The sequence below is a fragment of the Heterodontus francisci genome, unplaced genomic scaffold (assembly GCF_036365525.1).
Source record: "Heterodontus francisci isolate sHetFra1 unplaced genomic scaffold, sHetFra1.hap1 HAP1_SCAFFOLD_638, whole genome shotgun sequence".
NCBI lineage: Eukaryota > Metazoa > Chordata > Chondrichthyes > Heterodontiformes > Heterodontidae > Heterodontus > Heterodontus francisci.
Genome location: NW_027140532.1, coordinates 146,871 through 156,552, shown reverse-complemented (window position 1 = coordinate 156,552; position 9,682 = coordinate 146,871). Strand labels below are relative to the sequence as shown.

The 9,682-nt window shown below is 57.9% G+C and overlaps 1 protein-coding gene across 1 annotated transcript in view; it reads right to left on the bottom strand.

The window, feature by feature from the left end:
* Positions 1-1,072: 1,072 nt before the first annotated feature.
* LOC137360070 (FH1/FH2 domain-containing protein 3-like) overlaps positions 1,073-9,682 on the bottom strand; it is a 67,621-nt gene continuing 59,011 nt past the window's right edge. The window contains exons 8-9 of the mRNA XM_068025663.1: positions 2,959-3,139; positions 1,073-1,214 (exon numbers count right to left, since the gene is read on the bottom strand). Of these exons, the coding sequence (XP_067881764.1) occupies positions 1,186-1,214; positions 2,959-3,139 (210 nt within the window). The 3' untranslated portion in view covers positions 1,073-1,185. The remainder of the gene's footprint in view (positions 1,215-2,958; positions 3,140-9,682) is intronic.

Below are 9,682 nucleotides of genomic sequence, written 5' to 3'. Positions count from 1 at the left end.
TTTCTCTCTCTGTCCCTCCCTTTCTCTCTCTGTCCCCCCCTTTCTCTCTCTCTGTCCCCCCCTTTCTCTCTCTCTGTCCCCCCCTTTCTCTCTCTCTGTCCCCCCCCTTTCTCTCTCTCTGTCCCCCCCCTTTCTCTCTCTCTGTCCCTCCCCTTTCTCTCTCTTTGTCCCCCCCTTTCTCTCTCTTTGTCCCCCCCTTTCTCTCTCTGTCCCCCCATTTCTCTCCCTGTCCCTCCCTTTCTCTCCCAGTCCCTCCCTTTCTCTCCCTGTCCCGCCAACATGCCATTAGCCTTCCTATTTGCTTGCCATACCTGCATGCTAACTTTGTGTTCCTCGTACAAGTACACCTCTGACCAGCAACATTTACAAGTTTCCCATCTTTTAAAACATATTCTGCTTTTCTATTCTTACAGCCAAGGTGAATACCATCCCCTTCCGCCCCCACATCTCCCCACGTTGTACTCCCATCTGTCCCCTTGTTTGCCCATTCACTATGTATCTCCCTCCTTTCCGAAAAGCAACCCCGGGATTCACTGCTTCCACTCTCTTTCCTGCCCTGACTACGTCGTGCTTTGAGAACTGCGTTGTACATATTGTTCACTTGAGGCAGTCGTGCAGAGGGAGCCGAAGACCACAAGAAGACCACATTACCTTCAACAGCCTGCTGCTCCTGTCTCACTCTTTGCCTCTTTGCTCGGCTAAACCTCGCTCCGGTGCGGAGATCACCACCCCCACCCCCGACGCCATCTCGGAACCCTCCCCAGCGCGGGCTGAGACTGGAGTCACGTGTAGGCCCAGACCGGGTAAAGCCTGCTTGTTTACTTTCCCTGAAGTGAACCGCGTGAGGTTTTTTTGTTTAATAACGACAGCTGCACGCTCACTTTCACCGATCCCGGATTTTTTTATTTCCAAAACTGCGAATTCATTCCCGCGGTGGGATTTGAACCCACGTTTTCCGGATTGTTTTGTTGGCCCAGTCACAGAGCAATTACACCAAGAAGGAAATCGGGGGCGGGGGGGGGGGGGGGGGGGGTGGTTGGGGGGGGAGAACTCCCTCGGGAATTCTGTGCAATGTAGATCCCCGAGCGTTGCTCCATCTTGTTCTGTTGTGTCCCCTCTTCACTCCAAGGGTGCACTTTCACTCTCGCTCTCGCTCTCTCTCTCTCACTCTCTCCCGCTGCCTGGTTACCATGGAGACTTCTTCTGGGTGAAGCCTGTATTTGGAACGAGACATTGACAAAAGTTTAGAATTTAGTAACGTAGGAACAGGAGGAGGCCATTCAGCCCCTCGGGCCTGTTACACGGGAACAGGACGAGGCCATTCAGCCCCTCGGGCCTGTTACACGGGAACAGGACGAGGCCATTCAGCCCCTCGGGCCTGTTCCAGTATTCAGTGGGTGGGGGAATTGGATTGGAGGACGACCTTGAGACAAACTGAACCAGGAGTCGGTTTGTCGCTTGTCCAGGACAATACAGGAAAGGGGCAATTTGAGTGACATTTCGCTGATAAAGGACAGGCAGAGTGATCCTCACCCTCCGCACCCCCTCACCTAACCACCATCCCCCCCCACCTCCCTTCCCCTACCCTCCCCCGCACAGAGCTGGCTCTCAGCAACACCGAGCTCCATCCACCACAGACCGGGCCTGGGATCCAGCTGGGGAAGGGTTAGGATCCTGATCCAGGGCTGGACATTCCCAGTGAGAACCCTGTACGCAGCCCTGGATCTGGTGCCTGCACCGACCCCCCCCGCCCTCCCCCCCAACCCCCACTGGGGTCCGTGCCCCACATCTTTTTCATCCTCCCTCTCACCCCCCTGGACACCCTCGTTACCTACCCATCTCCCTCTCCCAAGGCCCCTCCCCTGGACTATTGACCCCCACCACCCACAGACCTCCCCCGGGATCCCGGTCTCGATCCCCACTCCCTCCCCCGGGATCCCGGTCTCGATCCCCACTCCCTCCCCCGGGATCCCGGTCTCGATCCCCTCTCCCTCCCCAGGGATCCCTGTCTCGATCCCCACTCCCTCCCCCGGGTTCCCTGTCTCGATCCCCTCTCCCTCCCCCGGGATCCCTGTCTCGATCCCCACTCCCTCCCCCGGGATCCCGGTCTCGATCCCCACTCCCTCCCCCGGGATCCCGGTCTCGATCCCCACTCCCTCCCCCGGGATCCCGGTCTCGATCCCCTCTCCCTCCCCCGGTATCCCTGTCTCGATCCCCACTCCCTCCCCGGGATCCCTGTCCCGATCCCCACTACCTCCCCGGGATCCCTGTCCCGATCCCCTCTCCCTCCCCGGGATCCCGGTCCCGATCCCCTCTCCCTCCCCCGGGATCCCGGTCCCGATCCCCTCTCCCTCCCCCGGGATCCCGGTCCCGATCCCCTCTCCCTCCCCCGGGATCCCGGTCCCGATCCCCTCTCCCTCCCCCGGGATCCCGGTCCCGATCCCCTCTCCCTCCCCGGGATCCCGGTCCCGATCCCCTCTCCCTCCTCGGGATCCCGGTTCCGATCCCCACTCCCTCCCCCGGGATCCCGGTCTCGATCCCCTCTCCCTCCCCCGGGATCCCTGTCCCGATCCCCTCTCCCTCCCCGGGATGCTGGTTCCGATCCCCTCTCCCTCCCCGGGATGCTGGTTCCGATCCCCTCTCCCTCCCCGGGATCCCGGTTCCGATCCCCTCTCCCTCCCCGATACCCTGGTTCCGATCCCCTCTCCCTCCCCAGGATCCCGGTTCCGATCCCCACTCCCTCCCCGGAATCCCGGTCTCGATCCCCTCTCCCTCCCCGGGATCCCTGTCCCGATCCCCTCTCCCTCCCCGGGATCCCGGTTCCGATCCCCTCTCCCGGTTCCGATCCCCTCTCCCTCCCCGGGACCCCTGTTCCGATCCCCACTCCTTCCCCGGGACCCCTGTTCCGATCCCCACTCCCTCCCCGGGATTCCTGTTCAGAAATCCCTGGTCTCTCACCCGTTTGTTCCGGTTTCTTGCTCCGACTGCGCGGCAGGCTGTTGTCGTATTTCCGGGTCCTCTCTGGTGTGTTCAGGATCTCCTTCATGTGCTCGTGCTGCCTGCTCACGTCGGGATACATGCTCCTGATCACAGCGGCGATGCTCAAGGGGCTATCGGCACACGAGACCCGCTCACTATCCTGGGAATACCAGCGACAGAGATCCCAGGAAAGCAGAGGGGCGTTAGTGTCACAGTATTAACAGCTCTACACTGTCCCCATCAAACACTCCCAGGACAGGTACAGCACGGGGTTAGATACAGAGTAAATCTCCCTCTACACTGTCCCCATCAAACACTCCCAGGACAGCTACAGCACCGGGATTGGCTGGGCAATTTGGAACACTTCCTGCCAGCAATCAGGGGGAGCAGCTGCACCTGTGCTGCAGCAACTGGAGAGAGGAGACTGGAGAAAGGTGAATACAGAGTGGAGGGAAACCATCAAGGAAGGCTGCAATTGTTTTGGAGAGGTGGGTGTCAGGGCACCTGAAGGACTCTTAAGTTTGAACTGTTTGGGGGAGGGAGAAGAGGCCTGAAGACTCAGGGGTGGGGCAGCCAAATCCAGTAGGGGCCCCTGTATTTGTATTGGTGCTTGCACACACGGAGCTCCCTCCCCACCCCAACTGCCTGCTCGGGACAGCGATGCTGCACCTCCTCCCACCCCCCCACCTACACCTCCACCAGATAACATTCAGTCAGTACCGGAGGCTGTGATTTTCACGGCCTCCGGCAGGGAGGAGGGTGCCCGTCCAAGTGGAAGGAAGGCGCGGAGGAAAAATAAACGTGGCGAGGCGCGTTCCCTGGACATATTGACACAACCCGAGTCTGAGCTCAGCACAAAGGTCAATCTCGGGGAGTCAACTTGCCCCAGGGCTGGGCTCAGGCCCAGGGTGAATAAGAAAAAAGAGAGTGCGGAGGCCTCTGATGACATGGAGGTCTCTGAGCCTCTGCACCCAACTGGGAAAAAGAGGAGAAGGCACCCCTCCACAGAGGTGACAAGGGGCCCTGAGGTGCAGGGTCCATCTGTTGGAGGGGAGCTGTCTCCTGTTTCAGGTCCTCAGGTTTCCCCTACCACCACCACCAAGGCTACAAAGTCCGGGCAGGAGCACCCTATTCCTCAGGATGGAGTGGAGGGGGAGACACCTGGACATGAGGCCCCTCCAGGGGAAGCCAGTGGAGCCCTGCTTGTTGTGGGGGAGCCTGGGGACGCCGCCCATTCTGCCATTGCCACTGGGTCGGGTGTCCTGAGTAGAGGGGAGGGCGGGGCCCCAAAGGGTTGGCCCACCCAGCCGGAGTCCACCACCAACCAGGAGACACCCGACCCGGTCATAACCGAGAATGCTGCCCCATCTGCTGGGCCTGTGGGTGCTGGCGGAGCGGGAGATGGCTTCCTCTCTCCGCCTCCGGTCTCGGCTCCGGCTGGATTTCCGGAGTCGGGAACTTCTGTCTCCCCTGGACCACTCATTGGCCTGGGGACGGAGGTGGAGGGGGGGTCCTGAACTGCTGGTACCCACAGGCTCCAGTTTCACAGTGGAACCCAGAGAGGATTCCTCCGCCATCGATCCTGGGGGTGGGATCGTGACGGAGGCGGGACCAGCTGGCGCGGTTGGGACGTTCGCCCCACAGTGTGTGGTGGATGTGTCGGCCGCTGGCGGTGACGACCCGGAGGAAGATGGGGATTCGGTGCGGGGCACGGAGGATGATCTTGATTCCATCGCCAGTGAGGTGGTGGAGTCCCTCTTGCCTCCCACCGAATCTCCTCTCATCCCCACGGCAGAACTCCGGGATTTCCTCGCGGCTTGCAGGGCTTGCCGCGATAAAGTTCAGCTGGCCCTCGGCCGTTGGTGGAATCTGGCGCTGATCCGTGCCGTGCCGCCCTGAAGAAAGCGGGCAAGCGCACGGGCGTGAAACTGGTTGAGAGGCGCCGTTTTAATGTGTTCCTCAATGGGTTGCTGGGGGAGTGGAGGGCCAGGTGCACTTCCACTCCCTCCTCACAGTGAGCTGTTGGTGACGGGTTTTAAGTACCTTTGACATGAAGATAACCATAGCCAGCCTCAACATCAACGGCAGCAGAGGGGCTCACCGCAGATTTCACAATCTCTCAGTCCTTAGGGAAGGGAGATACGCGGTGAGCTTTCTGCAGGAAACCCACACCGTTCCAGGAGACGAAGCCACCTGGCTCCTGGAGTGGCAGGGTGGGGTCTACATGAGTCACCTCACCCCTATTTCTAGTGGGGTGGCTATCTTGTTGGCCCCGACTTTTCAGCCGGAGATCTTGGGGGTCAAGGAGCTAGTGCCGGGCCGCTTGCTCCACCTCGCCGTTCGCCTGGGTAGCGTGCCGCTCCACTTTGTGAACGTGTACGCGCCCAGGCCCGGCGCGTTGCAAGCGCGCTTCTTTGAAGAAGTGTCCGCTCTCTTGAGCTCCATCGATAGCGGCGAGTGCATCATCCTCGGGGGGGATTTTAACTGCACCTTCAAGGTGGGGGATCGCTCCGGTTCCCAGTGCAGCCAAGCGTCGGTGGAGAAGTTGAGGGGACTGATCAGCTCCCTTAACTTGGTGGACGTCTGGCGGAATCTCCATCCCGACTCCAGCGTCCTCACATGGAGGTCTGGAGGAGGAGGGTCCCGAATCGACCGCCTGTACTTTTTGCAGGCGTACGTCTCCCGCGTCTCGGCGGCCTCCATGCGGCTGGTGCCGTGCTCGGACCACCGCCTGGTGTGGGCGGAGTTTACTCCGCTCCGCAAGCGGGCGGGGTCCGCGTACTGGCACTTTAACAACCGGCTGCTGGAGGACGAGCGATTTCGGGACTCGTTCTGTCGATTCTGGACCGACTGGAGAAGGAAGCAGGGGGGCTTCCCCTCCTTGAGGCTATGGTGGGATGTGGGCAAGACTCACATCCGCATCTTCTGTCAGGAGTACGCGAAGGGGTCGACCAAGGGGCGGGAAGCCGAGATCGGGCGCCTTGAGAGGGAGGTGCTCGACTTGGAGTCCCGCCTCGGTCATGCCGTCGTGGACCCGGCCCTGTGGCAGGTTTGCAAAGAGAAGAAGGGCGCGCTGAGGAACCTGCAGCTCATAGGGTCCCGAGGCGCCTACGTGAGGTCGCGGATCCAGATCCTGGAAGATTTGGACCGCGCCTCACCCTTCTTCTACTCGCTGGAAAAATGGCAGGGGGTCCGTAAGCAACTCGTTGAGCTGCTGGCCGACGACGGATCCTCCATCACGGATCCGGAGGGAATGGGCCTCCTGGTCCGGACGTATTACAGTGCGTTGTTCTCTCCGGATCCGTCCAGCGAGGATGCGCGCAGAGTTTTGTGGGAGGACCTGCCGCAGGTCAGCCCGGAGGGCGCTGAAGGATTGGAGGCTCCGCTCACGTTGGCGGAGCTGACTGGCGCCCTCCACCAGCTCTCGAGGGGCAAATCCCCAGGGCTGGATGGGTTGACCGTGGAGTTCCTCAGGGCGTTCTGGGACGTCCTGGGGGACGATTATGCGCGGATCCTTGGGGAAAGCCTGGCGACCGGGGAGATGCCCCTCTCGTGGCGCAGGGCGGTCATCGTCCTGCTGCCGAAGAGGGGCGATCTCCGCCTGCTTAAAAATTGGTGTCCGGTCTCCCTCCTCAGCACGGATTATAAGATCTTTGCCCGGGCTATGTCTACCTGCCTGGCCTCCGTGCTGGCCCACATGATCCACCCCGACCAGTCCTACACGGTCCCGGGCCGGTCCATCCAGGACAACATCCACCTGGTCTGGGACCTGATCCATCTTTCCCAGAGGACTGGTCAGTCGGTCGCCTTTCTCTCCCTCGATCAGGAGAAGGCGTTCGACAGGGTGGATCACGAATACCTTTTCGGGACTCTGCGCGCTTTCCCGAGGGGGCTCGGGAGTGCACAGCGATCCCGGCCAAGCTGACCCCCGCTCGGCCAGCACTGCTCAGGGGACCCAGGCCCCGAAACCCTCCCAGGGAGCCGGTCCCGCACAACCCAAGCCGCCTCTCGGAAATGCCCTCCATGCCATTCCAATCGGTGCGGAGGGGTTTCCTGTACGGGCTGCTCCTGCACACTCTCCACTTCCTCGCCCTCGTCAGCCGGCCGGACACGCCCTGGCGGTCTGCGTTGTCATCTGGCGGCGAGGGGAAACCCCGATGGAGTTCTCTTTACGCGGGAGTCTTCCCCCTTTATATCGGGGACCTGGGGTGGAGGGTGTTGCATAGGGCAGTCCCTTGCAATAGGCTTTTAAGTAGGTTCACGGACTCCCAGGCCACCTGTACTTTCTGTGGCCTGGACGAGTCCGTGTTCCACGTTTATACGGAGTGTGCGAGGTTGCAGCCCCTCTTTGAGTATCTGAAGGGGCTGCTCCTCAAGTTCTGGCTGCACTTCAGTCCCACACTCCTGATCTTTGGGCACCCGGTGCGGAGGGGCTTGGGCCGGGAGGAGGATCTCCTCGTCGGTCTGCTCCTGGGCCTGGCCAAGGTGGCAATTCACAGGTCCAGGCTGCGGGTTGTCGGGGGTTCCGTCCTCCCCGATTGCCTGCCCCTCTTCCGCGGTTACATTCGCGCCCGGGTGTCCCTGGAGAAGGAGCATGCGGTGTCCGCCGGTACGCTTGAGGCCTTCCGCAACCGGTGGGCACCGCAGGGACTGGAGTGCATTGTCGACGCCGAGAATGACATTTTAATTTGAGTTCTGGGTTTATTTATCTGTTTTTATTAAAGTTATTTTAAAACTGTAAATATGTATATAAAGGGGGTCTGAGGAATACAAGCCCCCTCGATGTGAAAAAAAAACGTGGTTAGATACAGAGTAAAGCTCCCTCTTAACTGTCCCAAACAGAGAAAATCAGAGAGAGGAATGTTTCTAATCAAGCAAGACTGTCTGAATTACACCGAATTACTTCTGTTCTGGCCTGTTAAGAGCAGTGATCGAGGGGGGATTGATTGTCTATTGGTGGAGAATGTTGGATAACTCGGGGATGTTGGCCACCCTCATTGCTGTGTCCCTCTGTTTTGGGTGCTGGATTTTACTTTCGTTGTTCCCCAGGTAACATTTCACTACTGACTCTCTTTCCTTCTCAATCTCTGATTCCCATTCTGTCTGAATCACTGTCTCTTTCTCTTGGAGTGTCCGTATTTGTGTCTCTCTATCTGTCTGTTTGTCTCTCTCTCTCTCTCCCTTCATCTCACCGTCTCTATCTCACTCTGCCTGTCACTGTCTGTCACTCTCTCACTGTCTCTCACTCTCTTTCTCACTGTCTCTCTGTCTCTGTCTGTGTGTGTGTATCTCTCTGTCTGTCTGTTTCTTTCTGTCTGTGTCTGTCTGTGTGTGTGTCTCTCTCTCTGTCTCTGTGTGTATCTCTGTCTGTCTGTTTCTTTCTGTCTGTGTCTGTCTGTCTGTGTGTCTCTCTCTCTGTCTCTAAGTGTGTGTCTCTCTCTCTGTCTCTGTGTGTCTCTCTCTCTCTGTGTCTCTGTCTCTCTCTGTCTGTGTGTGTGTCTCTGTCTCTGTGTTTTGCTCTCTCTGTCTGTGTGTGTGTGTGGCTGACTGTCTCTCTCACACTCTATCTCTGTGTGCGTCTCTCTCTGTCTGTCTGTGTGTGTATGTGTGTCTCTCACTCTATCTTTGTGTGTGAGTCTCTCTCTGTCTCTGTCTGTCTCTCTCTCTCTCGGTCTCTGGCTTTCTGTGTGTGTGTGTGTCTCTCTCTGTATGTGTGTGTGTCTCTCTGTCTCTCTATCTTTGTGTGTGAGTCTCTCTGTCTCTCTCTGTGTCTGTGTGTGTGTGTCTCTCTCTCTCTTGGTCTCTGTCTTTCTGTGTGTGTGTCTCTCACTATATCTTTGTGTGTGTGTGTCGCTCTCTCTCTGTCTCTGTGTGTATCTCTCTCCCTGTCTCTGTGTGCCTCTCTGTCTCTGTCGCTGCAGTCTTTCTTTCTCTTGCTCTCAGTCTCTCTCGCTGTCTCTCTCTGTCTTTCTGTCTCTCTGTCTTTGTCACTTTCTCTTCCTGTTTCTCTCTCTGACTCTGTCTCTCTGTCTCTCTTTTACAGTCTTTCTGTTCCTTCTCTCACTTCATCTCTCTATTTCTCTCTCTCTTTCTCTCTGTCTTTGTCTCTCTCTTTCTCTCTTTAGATACAGAGAGTCATAGAGTTATACAGCACAGAAACAGACCCTTCGGCCCATTGTGTCCGTGCTCGCCATCAAGCACCTAATTATACTAATCCCATTTTGCAGCACTTGGCCCGTAGCCCTCTATGCTATGGCGTTTCAAGTGCTCATCTAAATACTACTTAAATGTTGTGAGGGTTCCTGCCTCTACCACCTCTTCAGGCAGTGTATTCCAGATTCCAACCACCCTCTGGGTGAAAATTTTTTCCCTCTAAACCTCCTGCCCCTTTACCTTAAATCTATGCCCCCTGGTTATTGACCCCTCCGCTAAAGGAAAAAGTTTCTTCCTATCTAACCTATCAATGCCCCTCATAATTTTGTATACCTCAATCATGTCCCCCCTCAACCTTCTCTGCTCTAAGGAAAACAACCCTAGCCTTTTCAGTCTCTCTTCATAGCTGAAATGCTCCAGCCCAGGTAACATCCTGGTGAATCTCCTCTGCACCCTCTCCACTGCAATCACATCCTTCCTATAATGTGGTGCCCAGAACTGCACACAGTACTCCAGCTGTGGCCTAACTATCGTTTTATACAGCTCTATC